The 23,130-nt window shown below is 34.5% G+C and overlaps 2 protein-coding genes across 6 annotated transcripts in view; one reads left to right on the top strand and one right to left on the bottom strand.

Moving 5' to 3' along the window:
- Positions 1-919, top strand: part of LOC106668550 (interferon-inducible double-stranded RNA-dependent protein kinase activator A-like) — a 35,342-nt gene extending 34,423 nt beyond the window's left edge. For both annotated transcript variants that reach the window (XM_024230177.1, XM_024230179.1), the window contains exon 15: positions 414-919. In XM_024230177.1, coding sequence (XP_024085945.1) covers positions 414-550 — 137 coding nt within the window. In that variant the 3' untranslated portion in view covers positions 551-919. The remainder of the gene's footprint in view (positions 1-413) is intronic.
- Positions 1-19,978, bottom strand: part of LOC106668551 (AN1-type zinc finger protein 2A-like) — a 36,268-nt gene extending 16,290 nt beyond the window's left edge. For 2 of the 4 annotated variants that reach the window (XR_002910913.1, XM_014397408.2), the window contains exons 1-6: positions 19,815-19,978; positions 13,763-13,805; positions 13,511-13,694; positions 13,287-13,420; positions 11,859-11,937; positions 9,152-9,382 (exon numbers count right to left, since the gene is read on the bottom strand). Coding sequence is in view for 3 of the 4 variants with exons in the window: in XM_014397408.2 (XP_014252894.1) it covers positions 9,197-9,382; positions 11,859-11,937; positions 13,287-13,420; positions 13,511-13,694; positions 13,763-13,805; positions 19,815-19,869 (681 nt within the window). In the remaining variant the exon portion in view is untranslated. Of the gene's footprint in view, positions 1-7,352; positions 7,921-9,151; positions 9,383-11,858; positions 11,938-13,286; positions 13,421-13,510; positions 13,695-13,762; positions 13,806-19,814 lie in introns of those variants that run through there. The other 2 variants (XM_014397407.2, XM_014397406.2) reach the window with 2 other exon arrangements.
- Positions 19,979-23,130: the final 3,152 nt, after the last annotated feature.

Raw genomic sequence — 23,130 nt, 5'->3', positions numbered from 1 at the left:
CAAAATCTTGGGGTTTGTGAACAGGTCCAAGAGATTTATGCAGGACACGTAAACTGACCAAGTCCCGGACCTTTTAGGTATGGGGTACAAGTCTACCCAGGCATTTAACCCCTCAAATCTTGGTTACCCACCCTGCATAATATATAATATTACATCACCCGACTAATAATTGAATTTTTTTAAATATATACATTGTTCCAGTCTAGAACATATTTATTTTGAAAGTAAATAGAACAGAAAAATTTCAGTCACAGTTCAGTCGGTTACTAACTGTGAGTAGGAACTATCTTTTTATATATATTGAACAAAATACTCACTCCACCATTTATCTTTTCTAATAACCTATTATATTGTCGTTTCTGTACCAGTTTGTGAATGTAATGTATTCATGCTATTTGATTTTTTTTTTGCAGAATATATGGTGTCTATCCAGATTGTTGGAACATCATCATCAACATGGACATTTTTAGGCTTACAAAAAGACAAAGAATCTGCATTACGTGAAGCTTGTGTAAGGGGACTTTATTTTTTGTCTGTGATGTCGTGTTGATTATTTGAATTTCGATTTAAAATTTTTGTAAGTTTTACTCTTACATATAATAATTATTAAGTCATTATTTTGTTAAGCAGTCATTTATAAAAAAATGTTTATCAACTTATAGTTTCTGTTTGTTTTTCCTTAAATATTTTTAATAATAATTGTGTGCTAGTTTTATTATTGAAATAGTTATTGTTGTTTAAATACATAATGATAATATTATGGATTCTTTGTCAGCTGCAGTTTGACACATTTGTAGATAACAAAATTTTTTGCATTTGCATTTTGTATTACAAATTCCAGAAAAATAAAATTGCATGTAAACACAGAATTGTTTAGTTAGTTTTGTTATACAAATATATTTTTTTAAATTTGCCTTGACCTAGTTTTAATTTTGTATATTTATCCTCCTACCCTATCTGTTGGATTTATATGGCATCATGTTATTTATTTTGTTAATTTGTTGCTTATGTTGTAAGGGAATGTTATTTTTAAAAATATGTTTGTTTTAATGCCTTGTCTTCAAACATACAAAATATATTTTAGTGTAGGGGATCGGAATAAAAGGGCAACCACTAGGCCTTCTACACCTCAACCTGAATAGATCTAATGTGCTCCCCTGTTTTTTTATAACTCACTGGACGGCTTTAGGTTGTTAATCAGCCTCCATAGCTTTGCCAGTGGTTCCTTAGTGTAAGATTTTGCTTGCGGTTTTTCCCGTCCTAGTTGCAAGAAGCTGCACCTACATAGACCAACTTCACAGAAACATAAAATATGTTTTGCGGTCCTCTTCCTGGGAGTATTTTCACAGTGTTTCTTCTATCTGTACTCCTATCCGGTGCATGTGCTTTCTTAAGTGGCAATGTCCTGTCAGGAGTCAACCAGAATCCTGGTTCGTTGTGGTCGCCTTCCAGTATTTCTTTTGTAAGTTTTGACCTTGGTCCTTCTATGAATGAATCTCTTCATGTGCCTCATACCTGAGGTATTGTTCCACCATGCTTTGGACTCATTTTAACATGTATCCTCTTTTGTGGCAGGATGCTAAGCCACAGTAGGATTCAGGACCCAGAGTCCATGTCGGCCCCCTCTTTGGCCAACATGTCAACCTTTTCATTGCCTCTATGCCCTGAGCGCCCTGGGACCCATGCCAGGGTCAGTTCATTAGTGTCACTGACTTCTGTCAGGGCCTGCATGCAGTTCCAAACACTCTGCCTTCACTTCGCATGAGGTTAGGGCCTTTAGTGCTGCCTGACTGCCAGAGAAGTGGCTATTGTTGAAGCTGAAGAAGATTAAAGTTTTACTTCAAATTGCTACCATTACTTCCTCTTGGTCTTGTTAACCTTTTTTGACTAATTTTTTATGTAAAAAAGCCTAAACCTAATTGCTGTTTTCTCTCTGTTGATTAATAATAACATAATATACAAAGGTTTATTAAGCTATTTCATATTTAATTAATTAAGCTTAATCGCTTAAATAGTTTATTAATTCGTTATTTGTTTACTTGTTAACCATTAAATTTAGTAAAGTTCACAATGACTATTTTAAAAGAGTTAAATGTTCAAAAAGGTTACATCAAATCAAGATTAACAAAATGTAAAACATATTATTACGATAATGAAGATGCTTTTCAATTAAAAGCTAGACTTGGTAAAATTAAGGAGTCTTGGTCTGAATTTGAGTAAACAGCTTAAAATTAGACATGCTGGACCAAACCGCGGAATTCCAGGAAGCCCAACAATTGGAAAAGGATAATTTTGAAAGTATGTACTATGAGTGCGTCGGAAAGGCTGAAAGATATCTATCCGAGCAACATGTTTCCCTCCCTTGCCAATATGAATCAGGCTGCTGAGCCTTCTCTTGCCAACCCTACTTCTACAAATCCACTAGGGTTAATTTCTCCTATTGTCATAACGGCAAAGCTTATCCAGAAACTTTGGCAATTAGAATTGGATTGGGACAAACAACTCCCTAATGATTTTCAGAGAGAATGAAATGCATATAGCTCTAGTCTTGCTGAAATGCCCACCCTGCAAATACCCAGGTGCGTCACGTTAAGTTTCTAGATGACTATGAGCCTTTTCATATAGAAATCCATACATTTGCTGAAGCCTTGGAGCTTGCCTATGGGTGCTGAGTTTATATAAGAGTCAATTATGGTGGCAAGGTCACTTCGAATCTTTTGACATCCAAGAGCCGAGTGGCTTCGCTAAAAAAAATATTACTTCCAAGACTGGAACTGTGTGGGACCACATTGGCCGCTAACTTAACACAGCAGGTAATCCAAGCTCTCTGAATCAAGATAAACCACACCATCTGCTGGACTGATTCTGCTGTTGTCTTAGGATGGATCAACTTAGCCAGCAGCCACTGGAAAACATTTGTTGCCAATCGTATATCGCAGATACATCCTGAATGCTGGAGACATGTTAGGAGAAGTGAAAATCCAGCAGATTTGATTACAAGAGGAATCACACTAAAACTGCTATCCAGACATAATCTTGATGGCATGGACCTGACTGGTTGATAAATCCTAAAGAAAGTTGGTTAACACCTACAGAATTCTACAGGCCAACAACTTTACCCTATCAAAAGACCACCATTTCCTGTTTAGCCACTTCTTGTAATTTGAACTTAGAGGCATTCTATAAGTTTAGTAGTTTCCTCAAGCTAAAACGGGTTATCGCCTTTATGTGTAGGTTTATCAAACCATGTAGAAAAGAAAGAAAAAATTTCCAAATGTGGAAATCCATATCAGCTGAAGAGATGCACAAGTCTGAACTTCTCATCGTAAAATTGGTGCAAATATTGGGTTGTCCGGAAAATAATGCAGGATTTTAAGTTTTCATTAAAAAAAATCTATATAAAATATTCTGTTTACGTTTACAGGATTACTCATTTGTATGAATGTCAACACTTATTAATCCTCTTCCAAATGATATTGTTTGTTTACCTCTGTAGCATTCCGCTACTTGGAAATAATTCAGTCATCCTTATAATGTCAAAGCGAGAATTTCGTACGATTTTCTTTTACGAGTTTAAACTCGGCCGAAGCGGAGCCCAAACGGCTAGAAACATTAACCAAGTCTGGGGCGAGGGTTGTGTTAATGAGTGCACTGTGCAAAGGTGGTTTAAAAAATTTCGGGAGGGAGATTTCAGCCTTGAAGATGAAGAAGGTCGTGGAAGGCCTTCCTCTCTTAATGATGATGTTCTGCGATCAGTGGTGGAAGAAAACCCCAAAACAACTGTTCGAGAACTTGCAGAGCAACTCAAAGTCAGTAAAACGACCGTCGCTGACCACCTCAAGGCGATTGGAAAAGTGAAAAAACTCGAAAATTGGGTTCCACACTCATTAAACGATCGCCAAAAAAATCAGCGCTTTGATGTTTGTGCATCACTTCTTTGTCGAAACAAAAATGACCCATTTCTGGCCAGAATTGTTACATGTGACGAAAAGTGGATTCTCTACGATAACACTAGACGTTCTGGACAGTGGCTCGACAAAGGAGAAGCTCCAATACATTTTCCAAAGCCCCCAACTCATCAAAAAAAGGTAATGGTTACGGTATGGTGGGCTTCATTTGGTTTAATACACTACAGCTTCTTAAATCCTGGCGAAACCATCAATGCTGAATCATACTGTAACCAAATTAATACCATGCATCAGAAATTGGCAGTAATGAAGCCCTCTTTGGTCAATCGGAAAGGGCCCATTTTGTTGCATGACAACGCTCGACCACATGTGTCACGTGTAACGTCACAAAAATTATTGGAGCTTGGCTATGAAACTTTGCCTCACCCACCCTACTCTCCGGACCTCTCGCCTACTGACTACCATTTTTTTAGACACCTGGACCACTACTTACAACACATAATATTCAAAAATCAAACGGAACTGGAAAATGCATTTATTGACTTTATCAATTCTAAAAATTCTGAATTCTACTCAGACGGAATTAATAAGTTACCAACACGTTGGGAGAAATGTATTGAGAGTATGGGAAATTATTTTGATTAAAGAACATTGCTTTAAAGTAACTAGTTTCTTTTTTTTTGTTTAATACCAAAATCCTGCATTATTTTCCGGACAACCCAATAGTACATTTTTCTCATGAGTGGTACGATTTGAATAACTAAGGTTTCATTAACGCAGTCGGCTTCGACCTTTAAACCCCTTTGTTGATGAGAATGGTTTGGTGCGAGCAGGCGGAAGGCTTGGCAACTCTGATTATTCATACATTAAGCACTCGATACTTCTGCCTGACAAGAACAGGATAGTTGAGTTAATGGTTCAATAATAAAATAATTTATACTTGAGACCACAAGCATAGATGGCCTCCATTAGACAATGATACTGGCCTCTGAATGGCCGAAACTTAGCCAGAAAAATAACCCGTCACTGCATAATTTGCTTCAAAGTAAAACCAAGGACGTTTATACCATTAATGGGTTCCTTACCTAAGGCTAGAGTGGAGGTGTGTCGTCCATTTTACAAAACGGGAGTTGACTACTGCGGTCCATTCTTTCTCCGATGTTTAAAACCCAGGAAGGCAATTGTCACTAAAGCTTATGTAGCCTTGTTCATATGCATAGCATCTACTGCTGTCCATTTGGAAGTAGTAGGAGATTTCACTACTGAGAGTTTCATAGCTGCGCTCAAAAGATTTATGGCCAGAAGAGGCAAATGCTCAGAAATTTATTCCGATAATGGAACTAACTTTGTTGGTGCCAAAAATGAATTGGCCAAACTTATACGATCTCTTCTAGCAAACACAACTATTACTAATACTTTGTCTGCAGAGCACATTAAATGGAGCTTTATTCCACTTAATGCTCCCAATTTTGGTGGGCTATGGGAGTCTCATATTAAGATTTTTAAATTTCACTTCAAAAGGATAGTAAGTAACTCGGCTTTAACATTTGAAGAACTGTACACCATCGTTGTCCAAATAGAGGCTTGCATTAATTCCAGACCTTCGACCCCTGTCTCCTCTTATCCTTCTAACCTATCTATCCCCTGGCCACTTTCTGATTGGTGATTCAGCGACTGCATTGCCAGAAACCAATACTTCCGATATCCGTAAAAATCACCAAGCCCGATGGAAGATGCTGCAGCTAATGCGAGACAATTTTTGGAAACACTGGAAACGCGAGTATCTTTCATCCCTTCAGATGCAAAGAAAGTGGACGCAGCCGACCTGCATCTGCAACTCGGATAACTGGTGTTAATAGTTGACAACTCTCCCCCTTTGGTGTGGAAGATGGGCAGGATCATCGAAGTTCATCCTGGACCAGATGGGCAGTCCTACTCAGAGTACCTACTGTCGGGACCATTGATGGCTACTACAAAAGGCCTATCTCCAAGTTGGCTCCTCTACCAGTTGACCAGCTTGAGGAGCAACCGCAGGATGGATTGAAGACTGTGCTTCAAGGTGGGCGGGATGTTGAAGCTGAAGAAGATTAAAGTTTTACTTCAAATTGCTACCGCCAGGCTGTGACACCATTTCTTGTCATTTTTTGACTAATTTTTTTTATATAAAAAAAAAAGCCTAAACCTAATTGCTGTTTTCTCTCTGTTGATTAATAATAATGTTCTTAAAAGTACAGTCCACTTTAGTTAATTAAACCCCGTTAGGAATCCGAACCGAACCGAATCCTCAACATCTATCTGTCCTAGCCTTTTTATTTACCTGGTGCATGTTCAATTGCTATGATTTCAGACTGGAAAACTGTAGCATATTAACCTAGGTTTACCATGAGCTCAGTCTTTGGATTCATCCTAAAGACTCCAGCTCACGTGCCCTTGTCGGCATTGGAGCCGTCAGAATACCAGTAGGAGTTTGCCTCTAGCGATGTTCCTTTAGCCCATTCTTTTCGTTCTTCAGTACCTTCTACTTTTCAGTAAAACGTATTTTGGAGTAGTGGCATCGATTGGCATGCCTAATATGGCATCTGCCTGTATCTTCTCCCTCAATTTTCATTGTCCATTTATGAGCTTGTGGGCTGCTCTGACTTGGATTAAAATATGTTCTTCCCATTCTGAGGAGGGGGTAGATATCCACTTTCTGGAGTTCCTGGAAGGAGTCGTTGTCTATGGAGAAGGTCCACACGGTACCCTTCTCCTGTTGGGTAGGTTTAAGTGTTTAACTTAAAGATTGAGGATTTTAGCCTAGCCAAAATCCTTTCCGCTGTCAGTCTCCCGGTTTTGGGGTCCAGTATATAGGTTGTGCAGGCAATTGGTCTGAGTATGTTATTCTCCACCAAAGTCTCGAGGACTGCATCCTTCCCTGGTTTCAGAGCTGGGATGATGGTCTCCCTTAGCGAGTCAGCACTAATTTAAAATCTAATCTAAAATCACTAATTTAAAATTCTTTTAAAATATTTGTAATTTAAGGTATTTTTATTTATACTTTAAATTATTTAATTGTATATTGATTATTTATGAATTTTTATAGCCTAAGAAATATGTATGAAGTGTTGCTGATTAAATGATTTCTTGTCTATCATTACAAAAAGACCAACCAAACAGACGGACTAATGTCCATTCTTTAGGGTTTATTATGTAGTAAATAATATGCTACCTTTTCTCTAAATAATATGAATAAACCTAAAAAAATAAAATAAAAATGTTCCTTCCAGAAACATACAAAATTTTGCCAACACATTTATTTTAAAACCGTGTTATAATAATTAAAACTAATTTCAATCCAAAATGGTTTTTACAAAGAAAAAAAAGAAGGGAAAATAATCAATGAACCATGTAACAGTAGAGTGAATTCGTAAACATAGAAATACATAGTTGTAACCAAAATAGTCATTAGAAAATAGACATTTAGTTTTTATTACACAATAATTTTAATATAAAAATAAATATCACCATAAACAATAACAAAATGGTAACTATGTATATTACTAACACTGTCTTTAAATGAGAAAAGCATACAATAATTTTAATTTAAACTGGGAATATTCATTTAAAATAAGATATAAGATTAATTTGATAAAGAAGAAACTAAATTAGATTATTATACATGCTGTAAAAATTTGTGATAAGAAAGCGTAACTTTTTAGACGGGCTGAATAAGTAAGGTACAATGATATTATTGTCTTGATTTGAAGCTTTAACAACATGAGTAATATGAAACAATGAACGATCAAAGTATTTGCATCATATAAAGCACTTAAAACAAAAATGGGTTGTCCAAGTCAAATATAACTTCTTACAAACCAAGGATTTGTTTAAAACTGTACTCAGATGAATATAAACCTTGAAAATTGGACTAATGCATCCTGTGGCAATGTTTTCTTCCAATTTTGAATATCCTTAAACCTTATGTGGTCCCATTAAAGTCTTCAACACACTTTGACATAAAAATCAGGCTTAGCTAGTTTTTAAAAAGAGAAATATTAAAAAAAATATATACTAATTTGAAAAGTTCAATTAACTCACACAAGTTACACACAATAAAGCTGTAGTAAATTCACTTTTTAACTGTGCTTAAACTTAATTAAACCAGAGCAGAAATTACGTGCATGTAAAATAACAATTTGATAAAAATATTTCTTATCAATTAATTAAGGTTTTTAGTTGAGATAAAAAAGCCAGTGTCCCGAGCGGGATTCGAACCCACGATCTTCGGCTAGATACGCCGATGCTCTACCACTTGAGCTATCGTGACCTCGATCCACTCGGACACTAACTTCCTATCTCAACCTTTTTATCTCAACTAAAAACCTTAATTAATTGAAAGATATAAATTGGTCAAGTGGACCACGAAAACTAGCGAATTTAAAAAGTTAAAATGAAGTATACCTTCACTAAAGCTCTCCGTGGCCATTTCATTTGTCGCCAAGAATCAAATAGATTAGACGACATTTGAAAAATGGCAAAAAGGAAGGAAAATTCAAAAGGTGGGGTTGAGATAGGAAGGTAGTGTCCGAGTGGATCAAGGTCACGATAGCTCAAGTGGTAGAGCAGTGGTGTATCTAGCCGAAGATCGTGGGTTCGAATCCCGCTCGGGACACTGGCTTTTTTATCTCGACTAAAAACCTAAATTAATTGAAAGATATTAATTCGTCAAGTGGACCACGAAAACTAGTGAATTATTTCTTATGATATATTAAAAAAATACTTTCACTTACATACTCCTTCAACCTAAGAACACTTGAAATAACTTTAGGTTTGTAACAATATTAATTTAATTTTTGTACAAAAAATATTCAGCACTTTGATAATTGAATATTGACAAAACTGCACAATCACTGCTATAAAAAGATACTCCTTATGGCAAATATTTATTAGAAGTCCAACTACCTTAGTAAAATAAATAATACAATTGTGAAGAAAAATATATACAGTAAAACCTGAATCATATTTTTCTTACTCATAATAATTATAATACAAAAATGTTTTATGTTAATAAAAAATAAAACAGCACAAGCATGTACAAGAAAACACACATTCATACTGATACAATTAATTCACTCTAAGCCTAAGACAAAAATAGTTGGACAGGATTTTCCCTCTCATAAATAAAACTAATATAATTAGTAATTATGAATATTTTTGTACTAAACAGATTTAAAACACCAGATTGATAAATAAAAATGACTTACTTATTACCACTTTCTGCATCACAGATTGCTTTTATCAGAGTATTATTAGGAAATTGAACACGATTCGGAATGAGTGGATGTTGAAGGTTTGGTGATTTGTTTTTTCTTCCATTCAGTCAATGAATTACCACCATTTCTTAATGTACTTTGTTCACTATTATTTGAAGAAGACTGATGGTTATTTTCTTCAAGAGACAAAGCCAAAGCATGAGCAAGAGCTTCATCTTCACTCTGAAATCGAATATATAAATAAAATAAAATATATACATACAGTTAATACACTATACATATCTTAATAAAATTTGTATTTTCACAAAAACATAATCATACATGTGAGGTAAGAATACAACCTTCACTATACAAACCGAGTAGTAATAATAATAATTTAAGAAGTGGTGACAAACCACTAAGGTCATTACCAGGCCTCTACATGTTTTTATTTCTTTTTCGGTCTTTCACATGTATTTTTCAGCCTGCAGCCATTTTAGCCTTACTTACTACTCTGTTACTGACTCTCTGCTTTGGTATAAAAACTAAGTCGATATCTTAAAATGCTGCCCCTCTCGTTTATACCCCAGGTTGTCATCTACAGAATAGACATAAAACATACAATACATATATGTACATGTATGTACACCTGATAAATAAAAATCAGGTCACGTTCACTCCCCCAGAGTACTCGATATTCCTTGGGGCAGGGTCAAACCCACTCCATTCTCGCTAATAACATACTTTTACTCTCCAGACAGCACTCACTCACCCCAGAGTACTCGATATTCCTTGAGGCAGGGTTAAACAACTTCATTTCACATAATAAATTATAAATATATAACTGTAGGTTCCTATAGTATTATCACAATCTTTACATCATAAAGAAAACCTCATGTACAATAGTTAAACGAAGTTCTAAAGTACACCCAATTGGCAAAACAATGTGCAAATCAGGCAAAGGACTTCTACAGACTTGGATTGAATGGTCAGCATTCCAAATCTTTTAACGACAAGGTGGTGGTAACTGCACCATGTAAGGACATTGAGAGAAGCAGGGAACAAAGGTGGGGGAATAAGCTAAGAGCAAAGGTAATATTCTTATCAAACTGGGTAAGGGGGACACTTCTTTCCTCTAGGTAGTAAGTCATAATTTTTTTTCAGCTACTTGTAAACAAATATAATCAACAATGTACCATTTTATTCTACAACTTGTCATCATCCATGTAATTTTGTACTTCCGTCCAACCAGAATTTCTCATGTTTGAGTGACATGGGTTTCAGCATTCCTCAAGTGTAGTAAAGTTACATTAATAGAAACTTGCAGAGTAGGAGTAATTGAAAATCTAAAGGTGCAATGTCAGGCAAATACAATGGGTAGGGTCAGTACATCTTAGTTAAGCTCCAACAATTTCTGATGTATCTGCAAAGACACATCAGGGTGAGCGTTATCCTGGTGGAAAACAATCCCCTCATGATTAGCCCCAATGCTGGTTGCTTTTGGTCAAGTGCTGATTTGAATTTCACCAATAGTGTGTAGGACAATTTGGTTGGGCGGAAGATCATACAGCACTCCTTCCAATCCCACAAAATGCTAGGTTGACAAGGTTGCTGTTTTCCCCAGGATTTCCCTCTCTTAAGATGGTTGTAAATGACCCTCATTTTATCCTCACTTATCAATCTTTTTAAAAATGGGTCATTTATACTGTCTTTTAGGAGGAAATTGCATTCCTTAAAATTTTATTCAAATTTATTGAAAGAGCTGTGAGTGGTAGCTTTGTTAAAGCAATTTTTTGTCATTTTTACATCTAAAATTGTTTTTCTTGGCTCATGAGGTACATTGGGCAGAACCCATATCGGAATATCACTAAAAAAAGTTTTATTGAAATTGGTGTCAGTCAAAATGTGAAGAATCCATATGTTACTCTGCCAAGCATATCTAGCAACTATCAAATGAAGAAGAAGAAGAATGACCAGAATGTTTTGTGTCTTCCAAATAAAAATTTCTTCTTTTGAACTGAGCAAACAACTTACATACATTGTACACATCACAAATTTTCTTAGCAGTCTGAGCTGCAACTTTCCCTTTGCGGCAAAAAAGTCTATTAATTATCAAAAACGCATTATTTTTTCCACCATTTTAAATAAACAAAATACCAGATCTCGAATGATATCCCCTCTTGTGTTTTGAAGCAAAATTTAGTTATTTAATCATATACCCACTCTGAAAAGGTATTAGTAATGGTGTAAATACAGGACGAAGGCCCAGAAGAAGGCATACTTCTACGGGAGCCGACAGAACCTCGGGCCACGACTGAACGGAGTTAAGTACCAGAGACAGGAACTCTAATTAGTTTAGTGAACTGTAGAATTTTAGTGAATTCTGATCAGTATTGAGTATCAACTATAGATAATGAACAATGGCTGCAATGGTTTAGTTGTTGACTGTAAGGTAAAATTCCCGGGTTCTAATCCAGCGGCCCTGCATTTGAACCCGACATACTTATACATGGGCTTTTTTTTCAAAAACATTAGCACCCCGAGGGTTGATATGACCTCTGCTATTGCAAACCCTCATAAAAAAAAATAAAATAAAATAAAATAAAAAATAAATGTAAGCATAAGGTACATATGCAAAATTTAGAAAATAAATGTTTTTACTTGTGACAAACTTTATATATATATATATATATATATATATATATTAATTGGACATTACCATTTGGCCTTGAACCACATCGACATAATTTGTAACATTGCTTGAATGCTTCTGTTTTGGTCCATTTGTTCTAATTACTCTGAAAAAAATAGTGAGGGTTAATTACAAAAATTTTTATTGTTCCATACATGTTTAGTGGTCATAATTGTCCATATTAATCATTTCAATTTATTATTCTTTTTATATAAGGTCTTGGTTGAGATGAAAAAGTTAGTGTCATCTCAACCAAGACCTTAAATAAAAGTATAATTAATTGAAATTGTTTATTGTATTAAACAGCGAAGTTATATGAGAAAGTATTTTTATTAAATTTATCATTAATTTAGTGTAAACTTTCCCATAATGGACACTCTTAAGGGTAGGGATAGGGAGAAGAGGTGGTTCCACAAGGCCTTCTGCACCTCGACCTGAGTAGATCCATTGTACTCCCTCTTTTTTTCCTCACTAGCCAGCATCAGGTTGTTAATCAAACTCCATAGCCTTGCCAGTAGCTGATGGTGATGGTGATGAGGACTGATCCCTAACCACCCCATGCACTCTTGGAGAATGAAATATTCAATATTCTACTCTTGGGAAGCGAATGGTGAAAGTGAAGTGAAGGGTGAAAAATAAAAATTTAGTATGTCTGTTGTATGTATGTTAGGAATGTCCACTTTAAAAGAGATTTCAATGTGAAGAAACTAATGGCAAGATTTGTCCGTTTGAGCTGTGTCTGTGAACGGAAGTTTCACCGTATATATTTTATTTTGTTGGCTTTATTTGTATTATTTGTCACCCCTTTATTGTCTGTGGATTTTGTTTTGTTATACTTTCTTGGCTAAAAACATTTATCATCTGCAAGAACAATCTATTTGTTTAAGGTTTTTCAGAGATTATGTTTACAGTGCCCTTTAAGAACTATTGTCGTTTTTAAGGTAACAGTTACATAAACAGCAGAATTTGTTTAATTCCCATTTCATGGAATAAAGTGTGCGTGTTTATGGAGTTATGGAATTTTGTTCATTGGTGTGGAGCTTGGATACATAATAGGGAGCATCTTATGAAGGATTTTAGACCGTAGTAACAAGATTTTTTTAAATAATTCTCATCTTGTATGTCTAGTGTGGAGGACAGGTCACGTTTATCTTAAAACTAGCCTCGATAATGTATTATGTTTTTGGTAGGGATAGAGATGATGACAAAATAGTGTCGGACATTGCATGACACAAGGTAAAAGTTGTGTGTCTGCATCCCCCCCCCCAAAAAAAAATACTGCCTGGATTTTTGAGGCAGCTGTGCAATTTGAGATGCAAGGAAAGGATTGAATATAGCAAGGAATGTTGGTATTCAGGGCGCATATATATTGAATATAGTAGAAGACAAGGATGCTGCCTTGTGACTCCACTCCTGACAAGGAAGATTTATAGTAAAAACAAAAATAATTCTTACTTTTTTATCATGTTGCAATTATGATCAGTTGGATGCCTATGACTAATGCAGAAATTTAAGTGGCAATCCTTGCAAATGACAGGAAACAGTTCCTTCTTTTTACACCCTTTCAGGTTGCACTTATTGCTGAAAACCTGAAATGAAATTTATAATGTTACAATGCTACACTGATTTCATAACTATGTTATTTTGTGCAATAATTAGTTGTGAAAAAAGAAACTAACCTTTCTCCGGTTTTTGGCTGGATCTGACTGACAATCCCGGTCAATATGAGCACCGACTGCTATATCAGGCATTTCACCTCTTTTAGACGGGACGGGAGCATTGCACAATGGGCATACGGGTACCTGGACATTTCTAGCATCCGATTTTGGGCAATTATGCTTCAAATATGACATATGCTCATGACTAAAATGATTTAACATTATTGTTTATTTATAAAAATTAATGTGATTACTTAACTTAACAGTACTTACCAAAAAAGTTCTGTACATGCATCACATTTCACCGGCAAAAAGTCTATTTAACAAAAACAATTGTATAATTAAAAACAAATTAAAAATTCACTAATTACATGGTCTGCTTGACCAATTAAGTTGTTAACAAATTAAAAATTTAATTAAAAAACTGGAAAGACAGTTACTGTTAATTATACAGGGTGAATTGCTACTCATGCTACAAACTTCTCCAGTAGATTCTTCACCCTAAAATGAACAAAAAAGTTCATATTGTCCATGGTCCGATTCTCAACCATTTCAGAGTAATTTCGCTTTTTATCGATTTTGAAAGATATCACGTCCTGGCGTCGGAAAATCGTGATATCTTTTAATCTAAACATTTCTCTTAAAATCTATAAGCACCGTTGAAATCCCCGTTAATTTTTAGAGAGAATCAAAATCATAATTCCATTGAAATTTTTTAATTTAATTTAATGCCCATTTAGTATGTAATGCTTAAGAAGTTTACAAACAGCTAGAAGGTCAAGGAAGAAAGACCCAAACGTTTTGCCACCTTCATCTTCTTATTGAAAAATTAACGGGGATTTCAACGGTGCTTATAGATTTTAAGAGAAATGTTTAGATTAAAAGATATCACGATTTTCCGACGCCAGGACGTGATATCTTTCAAAATCGATAAAAAGCGAAATTACTCTGAAATGGTTGAGAATCGGACCATGGTCAATATGAACTTTTTTGTTCATTTTAGGGTCAAGAATCTACTGGTGAAGTTTGTAGCACGAGTAGCAAGTCACTCTCAAACATTAGCAATCCTTGAACCACCATTTTTTCTCTTTTTGTCATCAACATCTTGGTCTCACAACCACTAAATAAGAAAATGACGAGTGCGTTGGAAGCGTTATTAAATCAGGTAGTTTTCCTCAAATTTGCTGCCTTCTGAGACTAAAATTAGAAACTCTGGATTACTTTATACACTTTCCGATTTACACAATTTTCCACTCTTTTTGTAGTTCTGGCTGAAATAAAACACAAAAAATTAGCCCAAACATTTTGCCACCGTCATCTTCTTATTGAAAAATTAACGGGAATTTCAACGGTGCTATTAGATTTTCAGAGAAATGTTTAGATTAAAAGATATCACGATTTTCCGACGCCAGGACGTGATATCTTTCAAAATCGATAAAAAGCGAAATTACTCTGAAATGGTTGAGAATCGGACCATGGACAATATGAACTTTTTTGTTCATTTTAGGGTGAAGAATCTACTGGAGAAGTTTGTAGCACGAGTAGCAATTCACCCTGTATATCAAGTCAGTAAAAAGACAGAAGATAAGAGTTTAGGGGTGATGAAACATGGAAACCATCAGTAAAACTTCATGGGCATCTCCAGAATTTATAAAAGATACAAAAATTGTAAGTTTATAAAACAATGTCATCGAAGCAATAATTTTAATTCAAACAATTATAACAATGAACAATTATAAATTATGTAAAATAATAATAAACATTGTTTTACAGAACTCAGTAATTAAAATGAAATGCGATAGTGCTATTGTTTTGGCTATTAGATTTTTTTAATATTCTGACTTTTATAAAGTAAAAAATTGTGAAGTTCCCTATGTTTAGTTTTAAATGTTTTGGTAGTTTCTTACTTTTCAATATTAATACAGATGATTTTGTATTATGAAGTGAAGTTTTGTAAGGGGTTTGTTTTAGAATCGCATTTTGTACTGTTGTTTTAAGTGACACCAATGTGACAACATATTGTTCAATATATATTAATATTCTTACTAAAATTCAAAGGAGAGGATGTGCTAATTCAACATATACCAATGATACTAACGGAAGTACCTTTTCAATTCAAACGATTGCAATTTCCAATTAAACTGACTTTTGCAGTAACGATAAACAAATCACAAGGTCAATCATTGCTATTATGTGTACTGAATTTGAATAATCCATGGTTTTCTCATGAACAATGTTGCATGCTCCAAGAAACCAAGGGATTTGATGTTTGTATATATGCCAAATGGAATCACCAAAAACATTGTACATCCAAGAGCATTGCAATAAATTTAACGCTGAATACCACAGTAATTACAATTTAATGCAATGCAATCCGAAACAAAAATAATATTGCATATGTACATATCCTATATCATAACTAAATACAATCATTGATAGCCAACATTCAATTGTGTTCGTTTCATTTATATATATGCTCTACCTAGCAATAGCAATATGTATACTCAAAACAATGTGTTAAATAACTCTTTTATTATCCACTTGGACAATTTCGAGTTATAAAGCTAGTGATTAAATATATCTGACCTAAACTAATATCAACAATTGACATGTGGAGATAATGAGAATCAATGAAACGTGATTGAAATATTCACCTTGCAGACCACTCACCTGAACATCATAGTTTTCACACTTTTTCACTTCTTTTTCAAATAAACAATATTTTGTAATATTTAAATAGATTGTATTAAAACTGACAGTGAAAATGTAGAACAGTGTAGCAGGCTACAGTGGCTTGATCTGCCAATGTTCTGGGTGTCTGACTCCTATTTTCCATGCTAGTGGCTCTGCGTTCGAATTGCAGCATTGCCCTTGAACTTATATTTGAGAAGAATTTTGTAAAAAGTATTGTAAAGTGGTTCTGGACCTTTGCTCACTAAACCCAATTGGGTAATTGGACATTAAGCCTTCCTCACTTTTTAGAAACGATGGTTCTACTCACAAACTGGAAAAACCTAGTATGTGCATAGAACCATCCTTTCCAAAAAAGTGAATTGATATACTCACCTGACCTCAATTTTTTTTTATTAAGCCCTCCTTGTTTGACAATTTTACCATTGAAAAGGTTAAAAGGAGCTCTTTATGACCATATGCACCATGACCAATATTGGTCTTTTGTGCAATAATTTATCATTACTTTACTTACAGACTAGTGATGATGAATAGCAGACCACTCAACGAAACATTGAGTGTTAACTGGGTAATATTAATGTTAAAAAGTCAAAAATATAAGCCAAATTGGGTCAACGATCAATGATAATAATACCAGAACAAAGATGCCCCCAAGGGAGTGTATTATTGTAACTCTTGTGATTGTTGGTGTTAATGCTTGTTGAGCTATATAGGCTAGGATACCTTACCATATAGAAGGAAGAAATATATAGGCAAAACTGTACAAAATGCAAAGGTTGTTACATGTGTGGGTCAATGATTTTGTAATATAACGTGGGGTATAAATCAAAAATAGCCTACTGGCTATATACAACAATTTGATCTCTGGACTCATGTAGTCCTACTCTGGTGGCAAAAAACTTTAGAAAAGAAGACTCAGCTTCAATTAATTAGAATGAACTTCAATTAAAAAGAATTACAAACATAGGCAAAACTTAACATAACAGAGGTGGTACTGAGATTGCCACTGTTGCATGCATATATCCATAGGATGAAACCTGCCAACTCTGTCATAAAGAGTCTGAAAAATCAAAACATGTCCTTTGCGAATGTAAATCATTAGCATGGAAATAGTACCGCCTCTTCCAAAAGGCAATATTAATGTCTAAAGAAATAAGTAAATTCAGCCTTGAGTCTATCAGTTGTTGGTCCCAACTTAGATAAATGAGGAGGGATCCCTGGCTACAACCTTACAACGTCTCAGGAAGTAGAGGAGTGTTAACATTTCCCCTTGAAGAAGCCAGAGGAGCACATCCTGATGCTCAAAGCCCTATCCTATCTGATTAGAAAACCCAAAGATGAACTAAAGAAAGCTGGACTGTCTAAACGGTTATGACCTACGTCTACCGACTAATGATTAAGACTCAGAAAATTTTATCACTATACAAACTCAAAGAATGTGCTCCTTGAGCAAATTAGAAAATATCGGACTGAAATAACAGCTATTCAAGAAGTGAAATGGTTAAGAACAGATATAAAAAATGTAGAAACTTTCTATTTTAGTTGTCACAAAAAGCAACATATCCTTGGAACTGGCATAATTTTAAGTAAAGAGGTAGCCATGACCAGAAATGGGTTGAAGCACTAAGGATGGTGATGATGATGATGAAGTTGAAAGAAATAAGTGAAGAGGAACCCCAGAAAGTGCTAAAACTACCTTTAAGGGTAGTGCACTTTTTGAGGTTTGAAAATAAAGAAGGGTAAATTCCACAATAGACCTTTTAGGTCACAGTGGAGGAAAGGGAGACTTTAGGACTCGAGGAATATCGAGTACTCTTGGACAGTATGAATACAGTCTGGTGCGTGAATGTAATTTATTAGCATAAATATAGGGGCTTCTTTACAATTAATGCGAAGAATATTGAGTACTCTGGGACAGTGTGAATGTAATTCGTTAGCGTGAATGGAGGATCTTCTTCCCCAATCACTCCATGAAAAATTGAGTACTCAAAGGCAGTGTGACTGACGTCTGGTGTGTCAATGTAAATTATTACCAAGCATAGTGGACCTCCTCCTCCTCCAAATTATCTGGAGGAATATTGTATAATATGGGTCAATGTGAATGAAATCTGATGAGTAAATGTGATTTATTAGCATGAAAGAAGGGGCTTCCTCCCAATTACCACGATAAATATTGTGTACTATGGGAAGTGTCAATGTAATTTATTATCTCCTCCTCCAAATAATCCAGAGGAACAGAGGGGCTTCTTTTCCAATTACCATGAGGAATACCTAATATTCTAGGACAGTGTCAATGTAATTTATTATCTCCTCCTCCAAATAATCCAGAGGAACAGAGGGGCTTCTTTTCCAATTACCATGAGGAATACCTAATATTCTAGGACAGTGTGAATGTAATTTATTAGTGTAAATGGAGGTCTCTTCCCAATTATCATGGATTATGGGGTTCTATGACAACCGTAACTAGTCTTCAGGAGTAACTGTTTAAAACCTAAAAGCTCTTACAGTGAAGAAAATCATACTTTCTAAATGCAAAAACATTTTAAAAAAGGTAAGTTCTCAAGAAAAAAAAGGCAAGTGACAATTTATGGAGTGTTCGTGTGGCAATTTATGGAGTGTTCGTGTAAAAGAAGTGTTGTGTGAATATAATTTATTAACGTGAACCGAGGCTTCTTCCCTGATTACACCGACATATATCGAGTGCTTAGGGACAGTGTGGATGTAATGTTTTAGTGTGAATGGAGAGTCTTTTTCACAATAACCATGAGAAATATCGAGTATTCAGGGACAGTGTGAATGTAATTTATTAGCACGAATGGAGGGGCTTTTTTTCCCAATTACTAGGAGGAATATCAAGTAACTGTGAGCGAATTGTGTAATGTAAATGCAATTTATTAATGTAAATGGAGAGGCTTCTATCTCAATTACCTCAAGGAATATCAAGTTTTTTGGTGTAGTGAGTGTGATAGGAAAACGAGATAATCATTTCCCTCAAAACGCAAAGCTTAATAGACATGAGAACTTTCTGCACCGTCAGAAAAATCAATTAGAAAAAAAAGAAAATGCGAGAAGGAAAATACAAGCGAGCAAGGAATGAGAATGCCAGCCCTAAAACTTTGTCCCAAAAGTGTGTCAACCGTGTTTCTAGCACTGTTCCTGATTCATATACGTATTGATGATAATCAATCAATATCTGATAATACTACTTTATTGTCCTTTTGGTTGTGTAGTAACAGAAAGGGAGACTTTGATCTCTAGTTCTCAGGAAAAAAAACTTTCCTGCACAAATAGTCTGACCATATTTCACAGAGGTTCAATTCAAGGCTACACTATTTAAACAGATTAAATGTATTTATATTGTTGTATAATTTATTATATTTGGAGATTTCCAATTTTGTTTAATTTTTATTGACCAACAAAGTTGCTTATAACTAAACAATAATTGGCTTTTTGTTAACATTGAATGTTTTGTTTTTGTCTCATTATACTATATCTTATTTAATTTTTTTATAGATAAATAATTTACTTTGTCTTACTGTGTAAAGAAAGTTGTTTTTTAAGGTTCCTTTTGTCAATTGACATATATAAATAAATAAAGTGTACAAAATATTTTATCTTCAAAGAAATTTATTACCGAGTTTGCGGCAATATGCTGCGGAGCAATGCTGGCCCAACTCCGGAAATTCCATGAGACGGTGTTATTGGCTGGTTCCTCAAATAGAAGTAGGCCGATTGCGGATAGTGAATGAGAATGGGGAATTCAATCATGACTTGAAAGGAAACCAGCAAGGAACAGCTATGCTACCTCCTTCCACCAGTCATCCTACCTTGTAATCGTGCACCCCCCCCCCTCACTAACGCGTGTCACACGAGTGAAGATTCATTCACGAATGGATAACCGGCTGGTTTTCACTCTTTACTTCACAACCAAAACGACAATAAAGTGGTTATTTCAGTTATTGATTAATCATTATCAGCGCTTATAAGTATCAGGAACTTTCCTAGATGACCGATTGGAGATGGACCATACACGGTTGACACACTTTTGGGGCATTGCTTTAGGGCTAAAGCTATTGTGGATAGTTTAAATAAACTCTCAGTATTTTCTATGATTCTCTTTTCCTTCTATTAAAATGTGCATTTATGCTAACCAACTATCTCGTTTTTCTATTCCACATATGCCCCAGAATACTTGATTTTCCTCGAGGTTATTGGGAAAGAAGCCCTATTTGGCAAAAAAATTCTGCACCTTGGATGGGAGGTGCTCTTCCACCATTTTCTCCAGACCTTACTCCAACGGATTACCTCTTCCGGTCTTGGAATTCACTTGGTTCAGCTTTTTGTAACCACTAAACCAGGGCGATTTTTCTGTTTTTCACAATATCGGACAGACTCATCTATCTGAAGAATAAAATATTGACTTATCTTATAAATCACTATCTTCTACTGTCCAACTGACATTTTCTCTGGCGTATGGAAGTCCAGTATATTTATTGGAACATTACATTGGATGTAAAAACAATAAACAAAGGAAAATGAAGGACAAGAACAAAACAAAAAGATAAAAAAGAATTGTTAAAGCTTTGTTTTGTGTTATGTCAAGGAAACAACTCTGTCCTTAAGCCACGATGATGAGGGAAAGTCTTACTTCAACTTCTTCCCTTGCCCATCTACTTCGACACTTCACACACCTTTGAATTTCAAAAGCTTTAATCCTCAAAACTTATATAACTACGTGTAGAAATGTGTGGTGATTGTGACCGTTAATCGATAATTATTCAGAAATCGTGAGATGCGGTCTGGTGTTCAAGTTTCAGAAAAACATTTTCTTTATCGTGCCAACTTTTCGATCTTTATTGAGATCATCTTCAGGATTTACAAACATTGTTTACATTTATCAATGTACAAGTATTTGTTAACTCACGATTTCTGAATAATTATACATCTACGTCGCCACGTTCTTAAACAACCGTATCCTTAGTAGTTAATACGCTTATACAAACAACTCTGTCCTTAACATTTTGGAAATGATTTGATTTGCAACAATTTAAGGACATCTTGACAACGAGACGAAAAGAATAATCTTTTATCTAACCCGATTATATTTAGTGGTCTGATTGACCAAATTACTTCTTTCAATTAATTAATCTTTTCATTTCAACCAAAACTTTTATCTAACGTCTTTCCAAATATAGTTTGAACATATAATTTTTATAGATTTTTATAAAATTAAGCTGGTAGCTTGATGCAAGTAGAATTTGAAAAGCTTTCCATATTCACAAAATTAGGAGTGGTAAAATATTACAAATATGAATAAATTTTGTAAAATGGAGGCCTCCCGCGTGTAATGCTTGGTGTTTTACAAAGAGGTTCATCGATCTGTTACGACTCTGTCAAGTTAGTTTTTTAAAAAATAAAAAATTATCTCATACAATTATTATCGGTTAGAAAATTTTATTTATTTTCTTTCTGACTTTTTATACCCTCAGAAATAATAACCATTTCTTAAATAGATTAACAGGAAAGAGATATCTAGGAGTCGCTGCTTTTGCCGTGTTTTTTTTTGCGTCCTTTTTAACGGCCTATTCTCGTTCAAAAGTTCAATGGCGTCCGTTCTAACCTTCAGGTTCTTTATTCTTATAATTTAAAAATTAAGAAATAGTAATAACAAATTTAAAAACTTTGAAATTTTAAAGTCTATTCGCTGCTTTATCTTTAATATTTTTATAAAGTAGCTAAAAAAGCTGCAGACGTTTGATCTGAAGAACATTTATCTTTGACTGAATCGTAAGTATATTTTAATTTATTTAAGATAATTAAGTTTTTATACATCTTTACATAAACTAATTCAATATTTAAAAAAAATTACTTAAAAGGTCAAGATTAATTTTAGTTAGCTACTTTTTCTTAACAACTATAACTAAACAAAGGTCTTACATACTTAAAACGTAATTTTTATTTGCCTCATTAAAATTGAAAATATAATTGATTCTTTTTGGTCAATCACTGTGGAAAATACGTTTTATTGGTTTGGGCCTACTTTTGGTCAGCGTTTTGTTCATTTCTGGTCGACTTCCTTGTCAGAAAATCTTCCTTTGCGTTTAATTTTATCTATCAAAAAATATAACTTCCCTTTAAACAAATTCAACAAAAATAAGCTGTGCAAGTTCAACTAATTAGGAATCAAGCAGAAAATTTGCATTTTACCGGTCTGGGCTTATTTCTGGTCGACTTCCTTGTCAGAACATCTTGTGTTTGATTCCTAATTAAGTTGAACTTGCACACAGCTTATTTTTGTTGAATTTGTTTAAAGGGAAGTTATATTTTTTGATAGATAAAATCAAACGCAAAGGAAGATTTTCTGACAAGGAAGTCGACCAGAAATAAGACCAGACCAGTAAAATGCAAATTTTCTGCTTACGTTTTATTAGGCCTAATTTTGGTCAGAGTGTTTCTTTTATTTCTGGTCGACTTCCCTGTTGAAAATCTTCCTTTAGATTTGATTTTATATACCCAAGAAACATATTACTTCCCTCTAAACAAATTCAACAAAAAAATTCAACAAAAATAGCCTGTATAAATTCAACTAACAGGAATTAAAAAAAAAAAGCCAAATTTCCCACATTAAGAAATTAAGCAGCATCTTTTTCTCCATTGCATAGGGCCTCGCTTTAAAAGCAAAAAAGCTTGGTTAATAGGAACAATGTAAAATCAGCCTTCAAAATTATTTTAAATTCAATAATGATCAGGATGAGGATCAGTACCTACACTGAGCTTCCTTCTTATATATTCCTCGAAATAAATTGAGGACAAAACAAAAAAACACTTGTGACTGAAACTCTGATCAAGCCCCAACTAATAAAATTCAAGTATTTTTCATATTAAAAGGTATATTCCCCAAAAGCTTGTTGACAGAGGAACTAAAGTTTTTTATTTATTTCTAATTGCTC

Source organism: Cimex lectularius, unplaced genomic scaffold, assembly GCF_000648675.2.
Source record: "Cimex lectularius strain Harlan isolate CLEC.00 unplaced genomic scaffold, Clec_2.1 scaffold290, whole genome shotgun sequence".
Classification (NCBI taxonomy): Eukaryota; Metazoa; Arthropoda; class Insecta; order Hemiptera; family Cimicidae; genus Cimex; species Cimex lectularius.
The sequence above is the reverse complement of the archived record's forward strand: the minus strand, read 5'-3'. Positions and strand labels throughout refer to the sequence as shown.